The sequence below is a fragment of the Phasianus colchicus genome, chromosome 4 (genome assembly GCF_987193195.1).
Source record: "Phasianus colchicus chromosome 4, bPhaCol1.hap1.1, whole genome shotgun sequence".
Taxonomy (NCBI): Eukaryota; Metazoa; Chordata; class Aves; order Galliformes; family Phasianidae; genus Phasianus; species Phasianus colchicus.
The window spans coordinates 19,996,022-20,021,930 of NC_143439.1; the positions used below are offsets into that span (position 1 = coordinate 19,996,022).

At 35.5% G+C, this 25,909-nt stretch overlaps 1 protein-coding gene across 8 annotated transcripts in view; it reads left to right on the forward strand.

Annotated features, from left to right (window-relative positions):
- The window catches only part of TBCK (TBC1 domain containing kinase), a 115,540-nt gene that overhangs the window by 18,152 nt on the left and 71,479 nt on the right, over positions 1-25,909 (forward strand). For all 8 annotated transcript variants that reach the window (XM_090138847.1, XM_090138851.1, XM_090138848.1 and 5 more), the window contains exons 4-19: positions 6,516-6,630; positions 8,165-8,238; positions 8,817-8,958; positions 10,152-10,212; positions 11,517-11,578; positions 12,510-12,571; positions 13,236-13,384; positions 14,334-14,472; positions 15,932-16,031; positions 17,465-17,514; positions 17,868-17,997; positions 18,780-18,878; positions 20,171-20,233; positions 21,119-21,245; positions 21,763-21,813; positions 23,196-23,279. In XM_090138847.1, the coding sequence (XP_089994973.1) occupies positions 6,516-6,630; positions 8,165-8,238; positions 8,817-8,958; positions 10,152-10,212; positions 11,517-11,578; positions 12,510-12,571; positions 13,236-13,384; positions 14,334-14,472; positions 15,932-16,031; positions 17,465-17,514; positions 17,868-17,997; positions 18,780-18,878; positions 20,171-20,233; positions 21,119-21,245; positions 21,763-21,813; positions 23,196-23,279 (1,508 nt within the window). The remainder of the gene's footprint in view (positions 1-6,515; positions 6,631-8,164; positions 8,239-8,816; positions 8,959-10,151; positions 10,213-11,516; positions 11,579-12,509; positions 12,572-13,235; positions 13,385-14,333; positions 14,473-15,931; positions 16,032-17,464; positions 17,515-17,867; positions 17,998-18,779; positions 18,879-20,170; positions 20,234-21,118; positions 21,246-21,762; positions 21,814-23,195; positions 23,280-25,909) is intronic.

Below are 25,909 nucleotides of genomic sequence, written 5' to 3' on the forward strand. Positions count from 1 at the left end.
TTTCTCTTTCTGTACATTAAAGCATACGGTGCTACTGGTTTCATTAAGACAGTGCTTTATGAGGTGTGCTTATTGTTTTCAGAAGGTCTTTTGTTCATTTGTTCCCCCTGCATATAGGATGAGTGCTGGATATCCTAAAGGAATTCAAGTGCTGTGGCTTAAAATTTGTGCTTTAAGAGGAGGAGATGCATTGAAATCATTCAAAGTGATAACAATCTGAAAAATTATGTCTAAACACTTTTGTGTGCAATATGCTGTATATATGAAGTTCTTCCTTTTTATCTATGCTTTCATCCTCTGTTTTATGGATTTTTTTTTTTGTTATTGGACATTACAAGTTGAGACCTTCATAAAATTGTAACATCATTTGTGTTGCTTTTAAAGTCATGCTTCCAGTTTAAAACTCTGAAAGAGGAATGAAAGGACTTTCTGAGTTTCCTCAGATGAGCAATGCAAACTTGTTGAAGATATCCTGTGTGAAATACCTCTGTGCATGAGTTAGAGACTTCCTGAGGTCTTTGTCTATAAAATTATTATTTTCTGTCTTGCACTCTCAGCTTGTTGCATTCCCTTCCAGTTCATTTCATTCTGATAATGTGAGTGCATTTCCAAGTAAATTGGCAGTGTTTACAATCTCAATCCCTAGTGCCATTTTTTAATCAAACATGTAATAAAGTGCTAAATAAACCATTCCCACCTGCATCAAACTCTTTATGTTCTGTATAAGGTATTTTGTAATTTATTTACCCAGGAAGACCCAATTCATCTGCACATCTGTTTTTCAACCAGTCCTGTTTTTTATCCAGTTTTCCAGCTGGTCGTTTGAGGCATAAGGAGGTCAGATGGCTTTCTTGAGGTCAGTGTAGTGGTTGTCTCAGCTGGGATTATACCCAAACTTCATTCTTTGCTGTAACCACTTGGCTGCACCGCTCCTAACCAATGTATCTGCATCATTCACTGTAATAGAACTAACTCCAAATGTTATTTTCTTTGGTTTGTAGTTTTGATTGTGTTAAAGTATTGTAATTTTTATGAGTTCGGAAACATTACATCTGTTCACAACCTGATTCTGTTCCTCTTTGAACAGACACAGTTTGTTGGGATGAGTCTCCTTCCTGAATTCCAATTTCTTGTTTGTCTCACAAGGTCTGGAGTAGTGATTGATGGCTTTGCTGGTTCATGTCACACTGGTGTATTTTCTCAGGGCAGATCCTGTCTGACCTTCCTCTTTGGAAGAAGAATCTGTCTTTATGCTCCTGTATACCAGTGTCATAAGTCTCTTAACACTCCTGATTGTTGAGATGTTCTTCCTCCAGCTTTTTACTTTTTCAGCAATAATTTAGTGTTAAGAGAAAGATGCACAGATTGGATAAAGGGCTTCTTAAGCATGCATTTCTATGTATGTCTCCATATGTTTGAAGCCTAAGGAAACAGATACACTTGAACATGGTATAATCAGCATAACCCTACTCCTCTTGGTTTTATTGTGCCTTTCGGAGGACAGTCAAAATAGTTCTAGTTCCAGTTGTTATAAATTTTCTCTTGCCTTGAATTGCCACTACAGTGAAGAAGCATTACTTCTAATACTAACTGACACATATATCTCCAGTAGGTACAAAAATTACAGGGCTCTCTACAGCTATCTAGATAGGAAGGCTTTTTTGTGATGCCAGTCCTTTGTCAAATTCTAGCTGGACCTCCATTCATTTCACTGTATAGAACACTTTCAGCATAGCGCAGTAAGCTTTTTGGTAGATTTAAAAACCTGAAAGCTGCCATCACCAACTAAAAATACCACAAATGCATTTGTGACAACCAGAAGGATTTCTCCTGCACCAAAGTTATGCTGCTGTCTCCATTTTGCATCGAGCCCCGCATACCTTTGTTCCCTCAATTGCTGTCTAGGTGTAACTGCGTGTTCTGGTTAACCACCCTGAAATAGCTACAGCTGCCTGTGTTGAAGTCGCCAAAAAGGAGATTGCTTTCTTTAGTAGAAGGCATAAATGTAATCAGTAAGCAGGCAAGAAGACCTTATGTGCTACTTGGTTACTCTTTCATTTTAAACTGTTTTGTTGTAGCAATAAAGAAGTAAGGAGAAGGCATCTTTCCAATTAATGTTCTGAATGCACTTCTGTTAAAGATGAATACTTGTGTAGATGGGCAATGATTTGCCGTTCAACTGAAGGAAAGGAAACCTGAGTCAATCTAAATTCTATGAATTGAAACGAATGCTGACCTTTTACCTCTTCTTTTCATTCTTTCTTGTTCTCTCTTTGGAATTCTCTTATTCCACAGTTTAATAGGTCAAGTCTCCCGACTCCACCCACCTCTGATTTTCAGCTGTATGATCTACAGTCCTATTTTTTTTTTTAAGTGTTCAAGGCAGTAAAGTAGTTTTTATTTTTCCCTCAGCAGTCTGAGGTATGCACAGGGACTACTGCTGCTGGCTGTCAAATGGATTTTTCCAAAATCTCCTTCCCTACTCTGCAGTTTGGCAATCATTTTCTTTGCTTCAAGATGAAATTTCAAATTATTCATCTGGAATTTAGAGCAGTAGGACACTAGGAAGAGAGCCCCTTGATAATATAGCAAAGAATTCTTACAGAATATTTGGTGGTTGTGGATTTTCACAGCAACTGACAGGTCCTTTCCTGTGAATGTGGATGAAAGACTTGGAATACTGGATACTCTGTTATGAAATCTGTTGAGGCTTGCAGTCAGACATTATCAGATATGATACTTGGGGAAACTTATTTGTTGTTTTTTTGTGTTTTTTTTTTCTCGAAGTTTTTTTTGGTTGGTTGTCTTCTTTGTTTTTTGTGTTCTTTTTGGAAGTCAGGAAGTATCAGGGAGCATTTCATATACGCTTGTTCCGTACCCTCCACTCAATCCTTTCCTAGGCATCTGCCTATCATCTTTTTAGGAAAAAGGATACTGGACTCAAATAAATTTGGAGTATGCCGAAGTTTAAGGTTTGAAAGACCATTGATTTTGGCCTAAAATGGTAATAATCCATTGCAGTAACTTGTTACCAGAGCATCATATCTTGGAGGTTCTGGTTCAGTGTCTTACATGGTTCTTGTAAGAGTTCTGGTGGGTTAGTTTTTTCAGGAATTCAGAATCCTTCTGTCGTAAAGTTTCTGATTTCCAATGTAAATGTTTACATCATTTTTAGTTTACTCCTCTACTTACACTGTTGTCTTACGGCTTGGGCAGCTCTCCATATACATTTGTGCACAGGTAGTGCTCTGTCAATGCTGAATGAGTATGCTCACTCAGCTCTCGGTAATTTTAGGAGCGTGTTGTCTTAATTTAGTCACTGATAAATCTCTCTTCTTCACTCTGATTGTTAATAACTCATCCTTTGAAGAAAGACAAGGGTGTAAGTATGCCACTTTCTTACTAGTATACTTTTTCCCTTTCATCCTGGCCCAGGTGCTTTTCTCAGTCATAAGGAAGATTGCAGTGGATGCAAGAACATTTGCAAAAAGAATCTTTTTTTTTTTTTTTTTGCTTTCCTCTGTCTGAATCCAAGAAGTGACAAAAGTGTCCTAAGAAATCAGATAATCACATCAGTGAGTCTGCAGCACCACAAGAATTTGAAGCTTTGCTAGAACATCTGTTTCCTGTGACACATGAGGTTGATTGAAGCAAACTTTGAGAAAACAGCTACACCTCCCTAGCAGTAAGAATTTAACGGACTGGAGATCAGGCTGCCTGCTAAATGGAAAAGTTTATTTCTTTTTGTAAAGCCACCTGTGTACTATTAGTGTGTGGAAATTAGTCATTTGTCTGGTATAGCTTTTGGTCTGACAAATTCCTGGAGGTAATAAAACAATCCTCATTTTTGTGGGATTTTAAGTCTTCTCTTCTGTCTTCCCCCACAAATGCCATGCACATGCCTCTCTTAACCATGCTGGTTTTGTGCTAGTGGATGAATTTGCTTGTATCAATTTCTAGAGTATTTTTTCTCTGTTTACCAAAGGAATATCTGAGAAAGGAATTGAGTTATCCTTTTTGCTTCCTTTCCTAAGCTTCTACTCCTTCAAGTTCCAAATGTAAACCCAATATTGGATTAATCCTTATAGAATCTTTCAATTCTTCATTTCTAGAGTGGAAGAATACACGTTACCCCCCTCTCGTGACTACTTATTTTCTTTGAATCAGGAATAAAAAGACAATGATTAAATCAACAACTTTAATTTTTATGTTAGTATGCAGTCCTATCACTTGAAGATAATCCTTTCTTAAAAGTGATTGAGTAGATTGTAACTGAGTAGCTTTGCTGGTATGCAAGCTAAGAAACAAGGAGAATTAAAAATGCAGCCTATTCCTTGGAAAAGTACGGTTAGATGTAAAGATATCTCTTTTTTTTCCCCTTTGTCTGTGAAGTGTTTCTTTTGCAGGTAAATTCCTGCTGCTTCTCTCTGTTTTTCCTGTTGGTAGAGAGAAGAAGCTTAAAACATTTTTAGGAAAAGTAGAAGTTGAAGATGATTGATAATCCCTTCAGATCTTCAGGTCACTTTTTGAAGTGAATGTTAGACTTTGTGCTTTTACTGAATGCCTTCTACCATATCTGTCTTGAGCAATGGAATAATTTGCTTCACCACAGTTTAAAGTTGCCATCATGACCTTGGTGAGATGAACAAGGTTCTTCATACTATGTAACTTGGATGCAGGCCCTTGTTAGGTCAGTGATGTAGCAGCTGTTGGTATCAAACCTAATATGTCTGTTTTCCTCCTCGCTTTTTTCCTTCTTCTTTTTTTTTTTTTTTTTTTGCTATTTTATAAATCATATTATTTCTTTTCTTCTCTTCCCACCTCCTGTTAAAGGATGCTGAAGCCTCTCTACTTCAACAGCTCATATTGTAATTAAGACACTGGTTGGTCTATTGAATAATAAGCTTCTGGGTAATGAGTAAAAACTTTAACAATCAGTACAGACTTCATTCCCTATGTTTGGTGACCTAAATGTCCTCCTTATTTAGGATTGCATTTCTTTGTTTGTTTGTTTTATTTTTGATTCTGTTGTGTTTGTTTTTTTTTTTCTTTCCTTAAAGGATGGATATGCCTGATGCCTAAATTCAACTTCAAGTCTGTACCTTGTGCACTTCCAGAAACTTGCTTCAGTGCTCATGGTGGCCTTAAAAACTGTGAAACTAGATAGTAGTCTAGCCTCCTGTGAGGCAGGGGAGCTCACTTGAGCTTAATTGTTCTCAGGAAAAGTGTTTGCAGCAGAGAGATGGATCTCGTGCTCAGCAATAGCAATTTGGTTTTTTAGTTTCAGGTCCTTTGCAGTTAAATGCAAATGTCCTGGGTAACAGGCACAAACAATGTGTTCTACTTAATAGAGGTAACTAGAACTAGTTAATAGGAAACAGCACTATAAAATAGCTTGTTATACAGAATTCTTTTTCTTCTGGGGAGGTGTACTTGCTTCAACTTGTCATGATATACTGGACTGAACATTTCTCTCTGTGAGGATAGCATTAAGAGTGTAAGACTGAAAAACCTACATAACGAAAAATGCTTATCATTCATGTGTTGGTTCTCAATGCAGTGCCATAGAGGGTGTATCGTAAATAATGAAGAATCTAAATACAGTATTTTTGTGTCTTTGCACAGTTCCTGTTTTATGAATTGTGAGAGAATGCAGAGAATGAATAGGTAGCTGAGGCCTCCTGGTGCCAACAGCGGGTACTGCAGCTTTCAGGCGCACAGCTGCGTTTTTTTCTGTATCTGCAAAGGACTTGCAAAGTTGTGCAAAAGTATGAAAGAGGATTTGCAATCCTCTGTTGGTAATATAGATAGTACAAACAAAATGACAGTAAAACTGGAAGCCTGCAATGTAGATTTTTACCACGGTTATATGTTTGCCTAAAAATTACTGTGGTCCACACTACATAGCTGACAGCTTCTAGTGCTGTTATGTTGGTGTAAATTGAGAATAGGAAGGAGGGGAAAAAAAAAGTGCCAGTGAGGAGGTGTGACATGGTTGTGGGGTTTTGTTTTGTTTTTGTGATCATTAGCAGCATGGTTTTGATTGAATTGCTAAGACCTTGAGAATCACTTCCAAATGATACGATCCAAGTAACAATAGTGTGGATATATGTTAGGATAGATTTCTTTTGTGCTTAAAATTTAATTGAAAAGTCTGTGTTTGCAGCTAGTGAGAAGTAGTAGAGTTTTTTCTAGGAAAGGGGTAAAGACCAGAGAATAACACCATGTGAGCTAACTGAAGCATCTTAATTTATTTTTAACGTAGATCTTCTCAGTCTTTTTGTGTTGCAGTAGCCTGTGAGCATTTCTTGAACGTGAGGCTTTTGTCAAAATGCAGCTATTTGCTCTAATGACAAAATTCCGGCTTCTTGATGGCAGTGAATAGCTGATAATGGAACTTAAATTCATTTTGGTCATAGGTAAACCAAGTTAGATTCCCACTTCCTCCACCCTGTAATGTACCTCGTCATTTTGCTGTTGTGCGTGTTTTTTATGTTCTTCTCTTTTGTTTTCAGTTCCTCAAGGATTTTATGCATTGCATATGAAGTTTTGCAAGGTCTGCAATATATGAACAAACATGGAATGGTCCACCGAGCGCTGTCTCCTCGCAATATTCTTTTGGATCGAAAGGTACAGATACATGAATGAAGCTGTGTTTTGCTTTTTCTTCTTACTGACAACAAGTAGCATGCTGTGTATATTTGGGGACTCGACTGTGGCAGCCCTTCTGATTAGGGTGAGTGAGGTGAATGAATATATGGGAAAAGTGTAGGGGTTTTTACTAGTTTTCCCCTTTTTTTGTAAATTTCAAGTGTAGTTCAGATTTGTTTCTGTTCCCACTTTTTTTTTTATAACAAACCATATTTTTTATCCCTCTTAAAGTAGAGATGGAAGTCTCCTTGATTGTCAGCATTACAGTTACAGGGTCTTACTAATTTTTTAATAGGTATATATTTTTTTTCCAAGCTAGTTTGCAGTTCCCTGTTAGTTCCCTATGTTTCATGTTGATCTGAAATGTTACTTTCAAACATCAACATATTTCTTTGTCATTTTATATTATTAAAATTGCAGTCTGTCAGTTCTATTCTGTCACAGATTTCTGGGTTGGCAGTATGGAATAAAAGTTCCCCTCATAAAAGATGAGAAAAACAATAGCTACTGTTTTATTCAGGGCCATCACCATATCTAAACTGACAGCTAAAATGCTTAGCCTGCATGAACAGCCCCTCTCATCTTCCCCTTCTTACTTGCTTTAAATAGAATAGTTAGGTCTTCCCTTGGAAGGCAGAAAGAAAAGAAGAGAAAGGAGGTGAGGAATATTTATTGATAGGGTCTTGTATAAATTACTTGTAAACAAGTGAAAATCATAATAATGCATTAACAAGCAAAATACTTACAATTTGAAGATAGTCCTAAAATCGACTAAAGAACAAAAGGGATCATGAGGTCATAGAATTCCAAGCTTTTTCCCTCCTGAATTGCTTGCTGATGTAGCCTTTACTGTTGCACCATCTGCAGGCTGGCTGAACACAGTTCAAAATACAGCAGAAACACATCAGTTTAAATTCCGTGCCGTTTTTTATATTTTGATTTTGGTGTTGCATTTCCGCCTTCACAGAATAAAATCAAACACCTGCAAAACATGTTTGGTTGAAATATGTATGGATACAGTTAAGGAGAGAAAGATAATGTGTTAATGGTCAAGTCTGGTGAAGGAGCCAGGCTAGCTAAATAGAGGAAGTGAGAGAATAGTGGGGCTGCTTAAGGAGTTCTGAGATTCAAATGGGATTGCAAAAAGATTTGAAACAGGAATTATGTCCAATAGAATATTTAAGCTTTTCAAATTTACTGAGAATATACTGTCACTTTCAAAGTTCTGACTTGCTTGTGTGCTCCGGAGTCATTACTTCATGGTCATTGAAAGTAAAAGCATTGGAAATAAGCACCTTACTAACTTGCAGTGGAGTTCTGCTTAAGATATGAAACAAAAACATAAAGAGCTGACTTCTTATGAGTGTCTGTCTCAACAGCTAATGCAGTTTGCATGAAAGTGATTTTTTTAAAAAAACTTAAATACATATTCTTATTATTTCTAGTGCTGATGCTCTTGATTTTTTTGTTGTTGTTGTTTTGTTTTGTTTTTAATTACTACTCTCCTTTTCAGGGACATGTCAAGTTGGCTAAATTTGGACTTTACCATATGACTGCTCAAGGTGTTGACGTTGATTTTCCTATAGGGTAAGAATGTAGCTGCTTAGTATAAACATATTAGGGATGTATTCATTTGGGTACACAAAAATAGTAGTGATGCTTCCCTTTGAATCTTGTTTTCAGATTTTATTTTTTAATGTATTCTCATAAATAGTTGAAGGGATAAATGATAATGATATTTTAGATTGATTTAGTAGTAGGTAGAATGTGTAACACTTAATTGTTTGGGTTTTTTTTTTTTGTTAAGTCAGTAATTATTTGATGGGAACGATGATAATGGAGAACAATGGATCTAGGATATATTGAATTTTAGCACTGGTACATTAAATAAATGTATGTTCACTTTGAGGTACATAGATATACTACTTTGAGAATTGATGATACTTCCCCTTATAAAAGACCTAGTAATTAAAACTTGATCTTTCACGTGTTAGACACTTGCGCAGTTGGAAGTGAAAGTGCTTCAATGTTTTGGCTAAATAGAACAATTCACATTTTGGTATGAATTCTGATTTCTCAGGATGCAAAACAATTTTGATTACTGTATCTGAATGGTAGCTTCTTGGACAAAGAGATCATTACTTAATGTTACTGCATTTTTCTAGGTACCCGTCTTATCTGGCACCTGAAGTAATTGCACAGGGAATAGTCAAACCACGTGATCATACTCAGTGTGAGAAGCCTCTGCCTTCTGGCCCTAAATCAGATCTCTGGTCTCTTGGCATAATACTATTTGAGCTTTGTGTGGTATGTAAGAGGGTGACTTTTTTTCCATGTGACCCTTGGGGAATGGTTACTTTAGCATGATTGCACTTAGCCTGTCGTTGAACTCCAAATATCACACTACATTAACATTTCTACCTGATCAGTATTGGTGGTAGTGGTTGAAGTTACTGCATGCATGTTGGCTTAGTATGAGTGAGTACAGGTGTTACCGTGCAGGGTAGCTGCCTGTTAAGCCACGATGATGCAATTGCAAGGTGTAATTCTTAGCTAGTGGTAGACTCTAAACCAAGAAATATGCCCTCATTCTCTTTGAAAAGAATGAAAAGTCAATAAAGTTTCTTTACTATGAGAGCAGTACAACTACCTTATTACCAGAGTCTAAAGAGCTTTAGTGAGGAATAAAAGGCTTGTTTTGAAAGTGGTTATTTGGCTTTAGAAGTTGGAATAAATTAAGCTCACATCATCTTCTACTTCTAAATGTTAAATTGCAGTTTTTAATTCAAAGACAACATTCTACACAGAAACAAGGTCTAGCAAATGCGTCAGTACAAATGCATAGTCTCATTATGTAATTAAATCGTCTGACAGTTGCACAATCAAGAATGTGTTGTATGTAATGAGTACATCTGGATGTGGGAATTGGACTATTGCATATTCTGTGCTTCTGTAAATTCTCAGGAAGTTCATAGATCATTTGTTATTACTCTTTTAATATGTACATTTGCTTAAAATCCGATCAGGACGTTTTGGAAACATCTTAGAAACAACGTATAGATTATTTTTCATTGGTACTGTGCAATACAAGCTCTGACTCTTAAACATGTAATGAGCATGAATATCACCTTTGATTATGATCATGTTGGAAAAAATAGTTTTTGAATTGAGTTGCTGAATTCATAGAACATTTGTAGGTTTGCTAAGGCAACTTGGGACTTTGTCTTACACATTTCTTGTTCGTTTTGCCTTTGTTCCAGGTAAGAGACATTATAAATCATGCGTTTTTCTTTATGATGGCATGAAACTGTGTCTGGTATATTTGATGTAGTGATGTTTTGTGTTCTAATAAATAGTTTCTCTAAATCTTCCAAAATTAATTTTAGGAGCTTATATCACTGTCTGTGTATAGAGGTGGATGCTACTTGCGTATGCTATCTAAATATTTTGATGTAGTAGTATTGATTTTCTTGTTTGATTTGATCATATTATTCATTTAGGGGAGAAAATTGTTCCAGACTTTGGAGATAGCAGAAAGATTGAAATTTGTACTTACATTAGGTAAGTAGCACAAAACCAATTTTTTTATTTTTTAGTTTCTGGGCAGTGCTGTAACTGGAGCTATGCAAACTAGTCAGCTTGTGATGCTCAGACCTAAGGCACTTTACCTTTGGTCTGCTTTCATCTCTGGAGTTCAAAATACATTTGAAGAATAATTGCTTGCCTAGGGAAGGGACAGAGATAGGTGCCAGCTAAAATAACTGCAGAAGAGCCATGTGTATCTTTGAGTATGGGTAAGATATGGAAAAGCGTGCTCAGGTAATTTTGTCAGTTAATTGTTGTTCTATGTTGCAGGCATCTCTGAAATGACTTAGGAATTGTGTAACACTAAAGAAAACTGTCACTGCAGTAGCAAGCAGGGAAAATCAGGACTCAGACAGGAAGATAGAAAATAAAAAAAGAGCCGAGAAGCATATTACTAGGATATAGAGTTTAGTTTTTGACTTCATCTACACATTGGAAAAGCATTAAGGCAAATTTCAAGTCTGTAGTGATGTTAATGAATCTAGAATTGGGACTATTTTGTGGCTAATTTAAAATTTGATTTACTGTGGATGTTGTGTATAAGCCATGAGGAAGGAACACTCAGAATTTGAAGCTTTATGTGTGAGTTATTGAATTTACTCAGAACAAAGAGCAATACCTTTAAAGTTAGTTACTGTCAGTACAAATGTCTTTTTCATCGAGCACTGATTACTTTGGTGTTGAAATTCTCACTGTTTTACTGTGCAATTTATTAGCAAGGCTTTCTGAAGGGTTTGAATTTCCTTCAAGTTGAAAGCAAGTCATTATTAACCTTCATCCACTGAAAAATGTTCATATCCTGACCTGAGTATTATTATCTCAATAACCTGTTGAAAATAAGTTGTAAAATACTGCTTCAAGTAGGAAAAAAAAAAAAAAGTACTAGAAATAGCAAATAAAAATAAGTACTTTAAGCTTCTCTGTGCAGGTATTTTTAATTATTTTTTTTTTAGTAAGCACAAAGACTGAATTTATTTGGCACTCTGAATTACTAAGCCTGCCAAGAAGACTCTTGCTGTTAAATCAGATTCACTACTTAACTTTCCTAGACTTCAGTTTTATTTCTGCATAGGGGAGGATGTGATTTTCATTTCTGATTTTAAGAGTTCACCTTCAGTTGATGTAGCAATGTCAATTTAAAAAATAAAAAAAAATTTAAAAAAAATGAAATTTTCTGTTTTAAGGTGGGATTTTAGGATTTTATCTGATATCCTGCTTAATTGGTATCATTTTTTTCATGTTCTTTAACTTTTTTTTACTGCTGTGTTTATTTTTCAAAGGCTATGTAGATGATATTGTAACTGTATTAGCTGAAGAACACGGTTGCCTTGATATTATTAAGGTTTGTGAAACTAGTTTACTCTTCCATGCTATCTTATCCAAAACTCTTTATTATTGTTGTTACAAAGAATTTCATACCTGATATGAAATATATAATGTAGTATATATCTCTCTATTCCATGTATGCAAAAGTATACTAATATATAAGAGATCTTTGTTTACACTTGCTCATACGTAAATAAGCTTTTCTTTCCAATGTGAAATAGATAATCTGTTTTATAGTGATTTATATAAATATATTAAAATATCGTAATTAGTAAGAATAGTGAAGTATAAATAGTAAAGTAAAAAATAATTGCAATATTGTAATTATATATACATACACACGTGTTCTATGAAACCAAACTTGTTTAATCACTTGAATGCAGTTGCAATAGACTGCAATACATATGTAAGATCCTTTCAAGTACCCAGTGCCAGTAATACTCATTTTTCTCCTAAACTTATCATCAGTCAAAGTTTTAATACTTGCTGGATTGTTCACAAAGTTGTTAATTTTCTTTAAAATGCTGAAGGTTAATTTTCTTTCTATACAGCTCAGGTCCTCCACATCCACAAAGTTAATCTCTGAATTTTGGTATCTGTTTTGAATGTTTTGAAACATTGTGCAGAAAGGATCGACTGTTACCAGAAGGGAGTTCCCAAGTATTGCCTTATTTCAAGCCAGATACAGAATGTCTAGATTAAAAAATAAAAATAAGTGTCTGTATACATTGCTAATCCTCGAGAGTTTTTTTCCCCATAGCCAATGTAGGGGGCGGTATTAGTTCCCCACACCATTTTGGTCTTACACAGCTAACCTCATATGTGTGGGCATGAAATTTTATTGCTTTCTAAGACAAGTCTGTATATTGAAAGCGAAGTATGAGTTAAGCGGCTTGCTGAATTAGGGCAGTAATGAATGGACCTCCTCCATATTTTTTATGTTCCAGGATCTTTCTGAAAATGTCACAACTCTGCTGAAAAAATGCCTTACATTCCAACCTTCTATGAGGTAAGTATTCAGTCCAAATGCTTAATAAACTCCATTAGAGTAAGAAGACCAGTTGCTGAATGTTTTTTGAAATACCGATGGCTTCTGTTACCTATAATAGATAGCTATTTGGTTTTAGTACTTCGCAATATTTGAAAGAAGTGGTTTTGGAAAAAAACATCAGATGTACAAATCTTTGAGATTGTTGCAGAATACTCTTGTGGGAAAGGCTCTTCAGTCATATTCAGTTTAAGATTTCTTAGCTTTGATGGTTCCATTTCTGGATGGTTCCATTTCTGGATCACAAGACTTAGAACTTCCTACAAATCTCTTCTTCCAAAGTACTTTTTTATTATGGCAATCCACTACAATTTTTGTCTGAAAGCTGTATAGTAGGCTTCTGTTCTTCAGTCGAAGCTTTGCACTTTTTTCCATATTTGCTTAGAGAAATAAACAAAAAAATTGCTTTGTATATTCATTTCACGTGAGATATCAAGTTAGGGTGTAAACAGACTGTGGCATGTTACAAGTTACAAATTGAACAAAATTACCAGGTTTCTTTGCTTAAAAAAAATTCTGAAGTTTGACATAACTTATTAGTATTTGTTAATGGGACTGTTTCTTACTGAAAGCAAGCACTTCTTGGAAGTGTTTTACTCTTAATGTTGTATTATCTTCACTTAAGGCCAACTCCAGAGGAATTGATGTGTGACTGTTTGTTCAGTGAAGTATCTTTGGCATACCCTCCCTTTCACAAACCTGCTGGACTGTTCTCGTCCTCTCCAAGGTGTGCTGACTTAACTCTGCCTGAAGACATAAGTCAGTTATGCAAAGGTAAAAGCAGATAGTGGGATGTCATTGGATGGGGAAAGAACATACAATATTTTTGCATTTTCATTGGTTTAACATTCCATTCTTGTAGTAGATTGTTTAATGGGCGAAGATAGAGGTAGACATATTTAGAAGGGGTGCGTTCAAGTCAAGGATGGTATCTCCATTTTTATGCTTTGGTCTCAAGGAATAAACAGTTATTGTTAGTATTTGAGTGTACGTTGAGATACCTGTATCATCATCTGCCTTTATAATTTGGGTGTGTACGAGGTACTGATTTTCCTCCCTCCCTGATGTATTGTCAATTAGAAGCTGAATTCTGTTGAGTGATAGGAAGAAATTATTTTTGAAAGTACTGACAAACTAAATTCTTATGAAAGAGGTTGTATTCTAGTATAGAAGATAGTTAGAATTTTTTGAGTTTAAAGCTGAAAGTTTTAATTCCTCATTAACATTTTGAACTCTGAGATAGCTACATATTTAGCAAATCTCATTGTACAGTTTTTGGGGAATGAAATTTTGTATCTTCTTAGAATGTACTTTGTCCATGAAGGAAAGACATTGTAACTACTCAGTGTGAGTCCTCAGTTTCTTCTTTGTGCTCTTGGCACTGTTGGGATCAAAACTGTTGGGCTTTTTGTTTGGGGGGGAGAAGGGGCAACCATACAGAAAGCAGAAGCCCATCCTTCAACTTATTTATCTGATTATTTCTATCTTTGGGCACAAAGGCAAACTGCAAACTGTTTTTTTTTGTTGTTGTTGTTGTTGTTTTTTCTGGTGCTTTCTGTAAACCTTCCTGCAAAGAGAGGATCATCTTTGCCTCTAACTTCACATTATGGTCTAGAACCTCTCATGTGTAGTAACTTCAGCAAGATTTGTTCAGCGCAATAAGACGAAATACAAACTGTTTAAAAAACTGTAATTAATTTATGTTTTTTTTTTTTCCTTGTAGATGAAGATAATGATTACCTAGCAGAAAGATCAATTGAAGAGGTTTATTATCTCTGGTGTCTGGCTGGAGGAGACTTAGAAAAAGAACTTGTCAACAAGGAAATCATTCGATCAAAACCACCTGTCTGCACACTTCCCAAGTAAGAAAAGAGAAGCACTTTAAGGGAAGGAGGATGTATGGAGAAGTGACTGTGAAAGAATGTTTTGATTTGGTTTTTGGTTTCAACACCTGTGTACGTTTTAAAAAACATTGAAAACAACATTCTTAAACAGCAGGAAATCACTTTACATCTCTTCTTAATGAGTTTAAGACATTATTTGATCATTTCGTGTTTGTTACTTAACTGCTTTTCACATTGCTTTCTGAAACCCAGAAAGAAAAAAAAAAGGTAAAGTGCTAAACAATGAACTGGAAGATCCTAAATTTAGGATCTTTTCCATCATCATTAAACTTTGATTTAAAATTTAAAAAAAAAAAAAGTCTCATTGTGCTTGAACGCTGTGTACTAATAGTAATTCATTCTGTAGCAAATTCTCACGCTTGGAATTCCATTTCATAGAGCAGCAATGCTGAATGGTCATTCATTTCTCCAGCAGATCAGCTGATTTATGTCTGGGTGTGTTTTCTTTTAAATTCATAGTTTTAAAAATTTTAGTGCTGTTACAGAATTACTACTTCTATCTTCCTGCTGCACATGTTGCAATTTGATGCAACATTTTTAGATATTTTGATATCTTAATCCTCCAGTCTGATTTTAACAAACAGAATTATGTGTTCGTGTAGATCAATTTGCTGTGTCTGGGATTTAAAATCACATAAAAATAGCCAGAGTGCAGTATCTGGGGGCAGAAAAAATAAAGAGAGCTTGATCTTCAGTGATCACGTGATAGCAAAAGTAGTGTGACATTTTGAGGTACTGCCTGTTCTGTCCACTTAGGTGAAAGCTTGGGTTTCTGAATTCTGTGGGAATAACAGTTTTAATAATATAAGTATTAAGAGGATGAAGTGTCCATTTAAAAATGTAATCTTACTCTATCTTTTAAGTCATCCTGAGCATTTACCATAACTTGAAGAGATCAATTTGCTGTCTGCTTTAAAATATCGCCAAACAAGCAATTTGTATATACTCTTTCTTGGTTGCATTTGTTAGTCCCTCTGATTGAAACAAATAAGGTCTGGGTTTTTTGTTTTTTTGTTTGTTTTGGTTTTTTGTGGGAAATGACTTTTAAATGACAGTGCTATTTTGTTTTTGGTTCTCACGATATGTGGCAGTCATAGGCTCTGCCAGCTCAAGAAATAAAAGGGAGTATTAATCTCGTATCTCATTAGTCTTCCTTTGTGTGCAAACTAGAGTTGTGGAAAACCTGAAATGTGCACTTTTAGACAGAAGCTGTTTAAATAATTTAAGGTGATTGTACATTCCCTTGATAGCAGGTTTCATGCCTTGCAGAATCAATGTGTTATACTTCTAAGAGCTAGTGTTTTGTTTTAAAGAAGAAACTGATTGATGTTAGATATTTATTTATTTATTTTTCCTAACTCAAATCTTATGTTATAAAATGACCTGAATTTTATTTTTTTTTTCTTTCATTTTGAAGCTTTGTGTTAGAAGATGGTGAAAGCTTTGGGCAAGGACGAGATAGAAGTTCCCTTCTAGATGACACAACTGTGACTTTGTCTCTGTGCCAGCTCCGAAATGTAAGTCCAATTCTGTGCACAGGTGCATGTGTCCTTGCTTTGGAAACGTTTAAAGGGAATATGGAACAGCAGCTCCTACAAAGGGACAGTGTTACTGATTCTCAGAAAACTTCCTGGTGTTTGAGGTCAATTCTGATTTACACTATCAAATTGCATTTCCCATAAAAGCTTACTAAGTTTGATTAGTCTTCCCATCCTCCATCTCCATATTTTTGCTACCTGCTTTTTTCTGGTGAAGCTGCAATACTTTGGTAGTACCTGATATTCTGCATGATTGCTGAACTGCCTGGCATAGTGAGTGTCTTCTTTCATTCTTTTATTCGTGTAGGTGGCTCACAGTATTCAGAAGAAAGAACAGCTCAATTCAGTTGCAGCTCCTTAATATCTTTATCCTTGGAGCTGAATGCCAAACTTTCAGTAGTTTACTGCTAAGCTTTGGAATACATAGCTATTAATTTGTGTTTTACATTATGCAGTTATTTTAAAGGTAGCATACACCACAGCTGTTCCTATAGAAGGGCAGCTTTCACAGCTTTATTTTAAGGTTTTTAATCTGTATTTTTTTTATACTGGTGCCTTCGTGTATAAATGCAGCAGCAAATAAATGCAGGGATACAAGTGAGAACCTTGCAATGTTAGATGAAATAAGTTTTTGAACTTAAGCAATTCTTCAAACAGCTTTCATGGAGCAGAGCATGATGCTTGAAATCAAAAGAGGATGAGGTCTGAATGAACTGAGAACGAACTGTTCTGTCACTCCCAGGAGGAGCAGCCTGTGTGCTGTATGCCTTTAAGTTAGAAATAGAACTGCAAAGCAGAGTACTGCAGGGAGGATAATATTAAACATTAATCACAATGCAGCAAAGATATCTGAAAACTTCAGACGAGAGTCCAGGTACACTTGTCTGTCACCTTTTCAGAGAGTGTCTGTAATTCTGTGCAGCTTTCAGATGCTGATACAAGAACGAACTCAAATTTGCATAACTCTTGAGCTAATTTAAAAAAAAAAAAAAGTAAAACCAAGTTCTGTAGTTGCTTTGCAGCTACTTGGATAGGAAGTCCATATAGAAAAGTGAGGGAAAGAAAGAAGCAATGGTAATAATGTTTGATCAATTAATCCACGGCCCGTAAAAGCTTTTTTTGTGTGTGCAGAAAATAGGCTTTGTTCAGGAGACCAGAGTTCTCTTCAGATGGAAGACATTCCACGAAGCCTTAAGAAAAAAAAATAAGATAGTCTGTACTAGGAAAACTTCCTAGTCTTAAAGGTTGTATGTTTCTTTATGGATTGAGAACTGAGCTAATACTTAGACAGGTGTCGTGGTGAACTATTAAACTTAGAAGTGAATTGCAAATTGTTTTCAGATTTCACTAAATATTTTCACATGATTTCTGAGCAACATTCTGAGATAAATTGTCCTTATTCTTCATTTCAGAGACTGAAAGATGTTGGTGGGGAAGCATTTTATCCATTACTTGAAGATGAGTAAGTGTGTGTAAATTTGTTCCCATCTAAGTGACCAAATATTGCAGTGTTAGTTTTGAGTAGCACAATGCACAGCAAGACAGCTGTCGTCCAAGAGCAAACCTTACATGTCCTTGTTTGGCCCTTAAAATCAGTGAGAGCTGATAGGTGCTCTGCACTGGTGAACTTAGGGCCCTGAACACAAACTGAAATTTTTAACCTTTTTCCGTGTGCTGTGAATCAGCTGTTTGTGCTGAATATTTAACATGATCCATTTATACTTCTGACTCAAAAATGCATTGCTGAATATTTATTTTTTCACTTTGAATTGTATATTTTGCTCTTTACTACTACTATCGTAATTCTTTTTCCAGCCAGTCAACTTTACCTCATTCTAATAGTAGTAGTGAGCTGTCTGCAGCTGCCAATCTGCCTCTGATCATCCGGGAGAGGGACACAGAGTATCAGCTGAACAGAATTGTTCTGTTTGACAGACTATTGAAGGTATGAAATCTTTCTGATGTTGGTTAATTGGATTTAGTTTGCTAATTAGAAGGTATTTGAAGGACAAAGTTGAAAAAGAAGCAGAGATGCAAGCAACAGCAGTGGAGAGGGAAAACTCTTACAAAAGTGTAAGAGATTAAAAATATGAGAGCTGCTGCTACTAACTGTTATTTACTCAAACTAATTCTGTATCCTTTCTTCCTAACTAATGTATTATAGGTATAAATATACCAGCATCATCTTTGCATTTCCAAGTAGTAAGGTTCTTGAAAACAGTATGACTATTTACTGTAATGACACCATGATAGAATGTAGGTTTTATACTAAGGGGGTTAAAATACCGAACCCTAATTTACATGTATGGAAAAAGATGAATTCTTGGTTAGGAATGAAAGAGGGCTGATGTGTTAATAGGTGCAGTACTTAAGGAAGCATAAGCTAGAAATGTCAAACAAAAGAAAGTTGGCTATTTATTATGATAAGAAATATGTAATGAAAAAAATCACACCAATTTCAATGATTTGGATTGCTACATTTTTATCTTCAATATATACCAAAGCATATGAATGCATTTGTGTGGAGCAGTGGGTATTTCAGTATCTAACAGTCATCTGCCATCTAGGTCTTCCAGCTAGGAATGAATGAAACTTGCTTGAAACAAAACTTGCAATCACTGTCTAACTGACAGAATTTTTCCTCTGAAGAAACCGCCTTCCCAGAGTTAGGATTAGATTTGTTTGTTACATGGTAATGTTTTTGTTATTAATCTCTTCTTTTTGAAGGCCTACCCATATAAGAAAAACCAAATCTGGAAAGAAGCCAGAGTTGACATCCCTCCTCTCCTGAGAGGCATAACCTGGGCTGCTCTGTTGGGTGTTGAGGTAAGGGTGATTGGAGGCAATTTGCAAAAATTCCATCATTGACTGAGGAAGGAATTGGGTAGGAATAGAATGGACAGGGAAAGAAAGTGAAGTTTTGGCATTAGAATTAGTGCAGATTTAAACAAAAGGATGCATGAAATCATATGAACTAAAACAATATTCAGACTCATTCTTGATTCTGACATTATTTGATATCAAAGAATATTGGCTTTGATTGCCTTTATATTTAATCTTGATTAGGGGATAGAAAAATAGTGCACATACACCAAAATTTTGCTACAGTGTTTAAATGCAACTGCTGCTTAACTTTTTTTTGGATTTTTTAAATTATTTTTGACAAATACAGTTACAGTTCTTCTGCTTCAATAAGCAAAAGCTGGGTAAAGTAGTGTAAAATGCAGCAAATGTATTTTATTTTGCCTGTTATCCAATACGTGTCTTCCTAAGATTGGAGAAAAAATAAACGAAATGTAATCCTTCTGGACAAAGGACTAGAAAGGACTGTCCTAGAAATTGTCCTAGAAATGGAAACCACTCTTACTTGACATCAATTATGTGACAACCCAACTTTTGCATCTGTTCTGCTTGTAATCCTCAGTCGTGCAGCAAAGAGGTTCTTACAGGTTACACATCCTGAGTTTTAGGATGTAGCTTAGGATGTGAACTTCTGAGTATCTTATCATATGACAAAAAAAGCTGTAAGGAAAAGAGTAACTGATAGTCAAGAATGTATCCTGGCCCTTGGGAAGGGAGTGAGTTCACTTACTTCATTAACTTAGTATCTGTACAATGAGGGCAGTCCTGTAACATTAAGATGCACTTGTTAGAATACTTGACTTGGTATTTAGGCAAGAACTGGCTATGTAAGAGTAGTATATGTTGATAGGATCAGTGTTAATTAATAAGCAGCCTTTACACAGATGATGCTGAAAGCAACTTGACAGCAGCAGAGGTATACTTTGAATTTAAATTGGAAGTTTCAGTTAACTTAAAAATGGAAAACTGGATCAAGTATATTCCTTGCTTTATAAGCCAGAGAAAGTGACTGAAGATAGTGGAAATACCGTTGAAAGTTCCGTATATCCTGAGTTACACTCGAATGAAGAAGATTTTGTTAAAATTCAGCATTCAGAAATTCTCTATTTGGGAAATGCATTGAAGTATATTTTCAGAAAAAAAAGTTGATAGCTGGAACATTTGATAAAAACAGCTTTTTTATATAGGTATGTACATTACAATATGCTGTTACATTAGTAAGGGCTTTCTATTTTGAAATATTCTTCCACATTTAGGGTGCCATTCAAGCAAAATATGATGCCATTGATAAAGACACACCGATTCCTACAGACAGACAAGTAAGACTTCCAGTTTTTACCAAATACTGTTGCCTGAAGTATATCAAAGATCTTTTCAACCTGTGGATGTCATTGCGTCTATTACAGCAGATGTGGTTGATAATACTAGGAAGTTTTCCCTGCCCTTTAAGCTTTCTCATGCTGTTGCAAGAATCTTGCAAAAGAGATTGGGACCATTAGTTTAACTCAAAGTAGGTTATAACCTCTGATAAACAAAAATCTTTTTTTACTTCAGAATCATGTTTCTGTTGCAACAGCAAGCAGTATAATAAGCAGTATTACTGTTGTGTTGTTACAAGTTCTGTCTTTATCAATTCTTTTTTGTGCCTCTTGGACCTGATGCGAGATAGTGGTCAAGTACGCTGACATTCTGAACAGTAAGGTGAACTGTACAGAAATGGGTTCTTGAGCAGTTAAATTCTCCGAGAAGTACTACCAAATGTAAATAATCTTCACAAGGAACAGCTGTTCCATCAGATGGCTAAATTAAATAGATTTCATCAAGTTTTCTGAGGACTCTGATTATATTATCCTGTAGAAAAAGAGGGGGTGCTAGCACCTGAAATTAGCCCAGAAGTTGAGTTAGAAAATACCACAGTTGTCATCTGCTGTTGTTTTGTTTTTGGAATGTCTGCTTTTATTTATTTAAAAGCCTTCTTTTAAACCTTCTTTTAAAAGCAGTTGTTAGAGCCCTGTCCCCATTCAGTTACTGATCTGAGAGTGATGGGAGAAACAAACTGTCTCCCAGAATTGATTTTGATGATGATCTGACTTCCGTTGTGTGGCTAACTTCCACCACTTCCACCTTTATTATTACACAACTGCTGTAGTACTATTTCATTTACCCTGGTCTCTCTCTATATTGTATATTTGGCTGTGATACAGATTGAAGTTGATATTCCTCGCTGCCATCAGTATGATGAATTGCTGTCATCACCAGAGGGTCATGCAAAGTTTAGACGTGTATTGAAGGCCTGGGTTGTTTCCCATCCTGATTTGGTATACTGGCAAGGTGGGTTTGAGTAATTAGCAAGATATTAATGGGAAAGCTATGTCTAAAAAAAAACAACCAAAGAAAAATCTTATTTGGAGGACTTCCTTTTTCTTCTTTTGAAGAATGAATAGGTGAATTACTGTAAATTTAGTTCCTAGTAATTTATAGTTAATTTGTAATGCCAAATTGACTGCCTCTTCGAAATGCTCTTCAGCAATTTTGATCGTTTCATTTAAAAAAAACAAAGTCTGTTTCTTTCTGCTGATCAGTTCAGAGATAATGCTGCAGAAGCTACTGGACTGTAAATTGGATTTCTTGAAAACTGTGATGGAATAGTCAATTCAGCACTATCATTTTAACAAGTTTAAATCCTCTTTGTTTCCATGTGTTGATTTCAAACTTGTTCTCAGCATCGTGTGAAGCCTGGCATTGCAGGTATTATAAAAATATGCAAAATGTTAAGTTATTGTGTTTAATAAGACAAATTCATAAATGAGATCTTTGTGTCATTTCTTCATGGCTCTTTCCTCTTTAGGTCTCGATTCTCTTTGTGCGCCATTCCTATATTTGAATTTTAACAATGAAGGTAAGTACTTTTTTCTGCTGGGAGTGAGGGGAGAGACAATCTGTTCATCTAGTTGTCTGCAGATATTTGTGCACCACATATATATGAAAGCTTTCTTTAACTAAAAGGAAATTTTGAAGCCGTTTTTGCTATGACTCAAAAGAAATGATCACAAATAGCTGTATAAAAACAAGACATGCATATCTAGTACTTCTGCTTCTCAGTGAAGCTCTGGATTAGCTTTTGGTAATGTGAATGTATTTTTTGTTAACCTATCGTAACCATTAACCATACAGATGAGCAGTATTCAGAAAAGTTGGTGTTGGTCTTAAGTGCCTAAAAGCTAATTACAGATCAGCTTTGGACTGTGATTTCTTCTGAACAGACCTAGTCCAAATTTCTATTTTCTTGTACACAACTTTCTCATAACATGTATGGGTGAGAGGTAGTTTCTCAGGACAGTAACTCTTACAGTGTGTCTACTGTGCACCTTCACATATTTCTATCAACAGGTTTTTCTTGCTCCTGAACAAATCCATATGGTTTGATTCTGTAACCGGTTTTTTCCTTATTGAAGCAAAGTATAATAGTGAAAAATGCAATTCCTTGTGTCCTGGTTTACTAATTTAATTGAATGCAGATAATTAAATGGTGGTTTCAGTGCCAGAAAATTTGCAAACTCGAATTCATTTATAATGAATGGTATAAATATGATGCTTTGCTCATCATTTCCAAAATGATAAACAATTTATGACAATTTCTATTCTATCTCTTACTAAAACTCCTTGTCAAATCAGTGGTCTAACAACATGGCTAAGAGTTGTATTAAAATAGGTAGACTGTCTCTCAGCCAAATTCTTAGGAGTTAATGAAGTGGTAAACGTTATGTTCTGACCCTCTCATCTCTATACGGTATGTATGTGAGGAGCTGCTGAGAAATGTTTTAATAGTATTCCACTGTTGGTTTCCTGTGAATTCTGTCTTCAGACTCTGAGCTGAAGAAGGGGACCAGATGAGAGTCTTATGGGGATGTAAACTGGGTCTAAATTCTGTGGGAGAAAACAGAAGAAAGCAACAATGCAGTTGTCTGAAACTGTACCTTCTAAAACTTTGTTCCATCAGGGAGCTTCCCTTTTCAATACAAGCATCCCTATGGCTTTGTCACTAAGAATTATGGAAAGAAATTGGGAACAAAGAGCATCCAACCAGATTTGTCTTGTTTACTTAAGTGATAATAGAAGCTTATAAAATTCATTAGAGAGGGTTGTGCACTTCCTATGTTCCTTTACAATCATTTTTCTTTATGGATTGATTTTAATGTGTGCCTTTTATCTGCTTAATAATAAGCACTTTTAGGTGTACTTGTATTTCTGTCTCTGCATCTGTTTTTCTAATTTTTTCAGCTCTGGCATATGCCTGCATGTCTGCTTTTATACCCAAGTATTTGTATAACTTCTTTCTGAAGGATAACTCTCATGTTATCCAAGGTAAGTGCCTTTAAATTTTATTTGTTCTGAGAGGGGTCGAATCAAGTCTTCATTTATAAATACACTTTTTCAAGTAGTTATAAATTAGGAACTTGCTGTTGAAATATTCATCTATGTATTTCAGAAGGTTTGTGAGATTAAAAAAAAACTAACAGCAAAAAACACCAGCAACTGGGCAAGAAAAGTGGGAACAAGATAAGCAGGCAATGCGTGGGCTTAGAACAATGCTGTTTGCATAGGGAGGTGGAAAAAAAGCTCCATTTGTTTCCAAGTTGAGCATCAATTGATTATGCAAAGTTGTAAGATGAGAAGATCTTTACAGTGCTATATGATTAAAAACTGAACAGCATGATTTTAATCATATGAATGTTACAGAAGCTATTTTTACAATGAGGGACAGTAAAGAGCAGAAACAGTACAAATTCAAAACTCCCCAGAAATTGGGGACTTGAGAGGAATTTCTTATTGAAGAGAATACAAGACGGAATTTGGCTATCCATAAAGAAAAATGTTGCATAATTGGGTCTTCAACAGCTCTGCAGGTGTCTCAGAGAAATTCAAACAATTGCTGGGAGATAAATGTCTGTTCTACCTAAAAATTAATTGTAAATATCAAGAAGATACAGTGAAGGAGTTTTCTGGAACTGTTAACTCACCTTACTACTGTCTGTGTTGATTAGATAATTTGTCTTGTAAACAATTCTTAAGAACAGAAAGAATCTGTTTGAAAAGCAATTGATAGTAGAATGTTATCAAATAGTCGTTTTCAGAAATTGTCTTTTGTATATAACTTGTGAAACTTCTTAACTTAGACACAGTATCTGCTATTTCTTTGTCTTTAAAAAGAAAAAGGAAATTAAGAACTGGTCAATCACATATTGTTAGACATAAAAGCAGTTAACTTACTGTGTAGTAGAGAGAGAGCTAACATGAGGAATGAACATAGGAGACTTTCTATGTGAAAGACTACAGATGAGACACTATTGTGATTTAAACCAGTAGGTGGCTAAGCACCACAGAGTCACTCACTCTGCACCCTTCCCAGTGGGCAGGGGGAGAGAACTGGGGGAAAAAAAAACCAAAATGAAATAGAACTCAGAGGTTGAGATAGAACTATTTACTAAGATTAAAAAAAAACAAACAGCTATAGCTATAGTCATAACTGTTATATATATGTAGGCATAGAACAAGTGATGCACAAGCAATTGCTCATCACCCCCCAGCTGATGCCCAGGTAGCCCACTGAGCAATGGAAGAGAATAAGGTGAAATCCCACTCCCTTCAAAAATCCTTCCACATGATGTCATATGGTGTGAAATATCCCTTTGCTCACTTTAAGTCAGCTATCCTGATTCTGTTCCCTCCCAGCTCCTTGCTGAGAGCAGCCTTGGTTCTGTACAATACTGCAGCTATAAAGGTTAGTGTGTTATCAACACTGCCTTTTTCCTAGAACCAAAACATAGTATCATACCCAACTCTGAAAAAAGGAATTCTGGCTCAGCTGAACCTAATGTCTGAAGACAGGCATTATGAACTGGCTATGTAAAATAAGGAATAGTTTGAAAAAGTGATTCAAGAGAACATGTTTCCATACTTTTTTTTTCTTCTGTGAAGTAAGGAAAAAAAAAAAAATAAAAGGGGGAAAAAGTCTGAAGATGAAAAGAATAAGTGTATTATATCAGATGGTCCTTTGGAGCTATCTGCTTCAGACATTAAGATTAATGACTTGCTAAGGACTTTTCTCAGGGGAGTTTGTTCTTACATAAATAGTAATAATTTTGCTCTCCAGAGGCTCCCTATTGCTACTCCCATGGTGCTTTACAAAAATATCAGCTGACGTGAGAAATACAGTTCAGTGGGATTCTGTAAAATAAAGTTTTACAGAAGTGTAGGCATTTCCTAGTCACTTTGCAGCATCCGTTGTCGTCTGGACCTCATATAATTCGTTCGGTATTCTGATTTAATCCTTTCTTGGGACTCTGTCAAACAACAAAGTATGAACACAATTGAAGGAAATTTTTTAAAATAATTTTCCACATTTACTGGGTTGAAAGAAACTGTCAGGAATGCATCACTTGATTGCTTACTGCAATTTTAGCTGCCTTGTATCTTCTGTGTAGAGGCTGAGAGAAGGAATTGTTAGAATTGCAAAGTTCAAAATACTCCTGTCTGAGCCAGTCCTAAACGATGAAGATAGATTGTGTTGTTTTTCTAAGTATATCAGATGTATTTTTTCGCATGATATAGGGAACAAGAGCAGCTAAAGGTGTTTGGATATAGAACACAGTTATGCGAAGCAAAACAACAACAACAGAAAATGTATTTTAATGAAATTTTAGCTGACAGCACTTGGCTGGACACAAGTGATAATGTTTTTGTGAAGGCTTCTGTGTCTTTATTAAAGACACCTTAAAATACCATATAATCCCACAGAATAATTATATTTCGTGAGACAGGCTAATAAAATAAAGATGGTATTTGTCAGCTTTCTTATACAGCTGGAAAGAATGACCATGGGCATAAACTTTCATGTTAAAATAAGTGTGCTTCTGAGAAACCAGTTGTGAAGTCGGTTCATCAACGTGCAGATGAATATGCAAGATTGGGTTGAATTACTGGTTTGCTATACT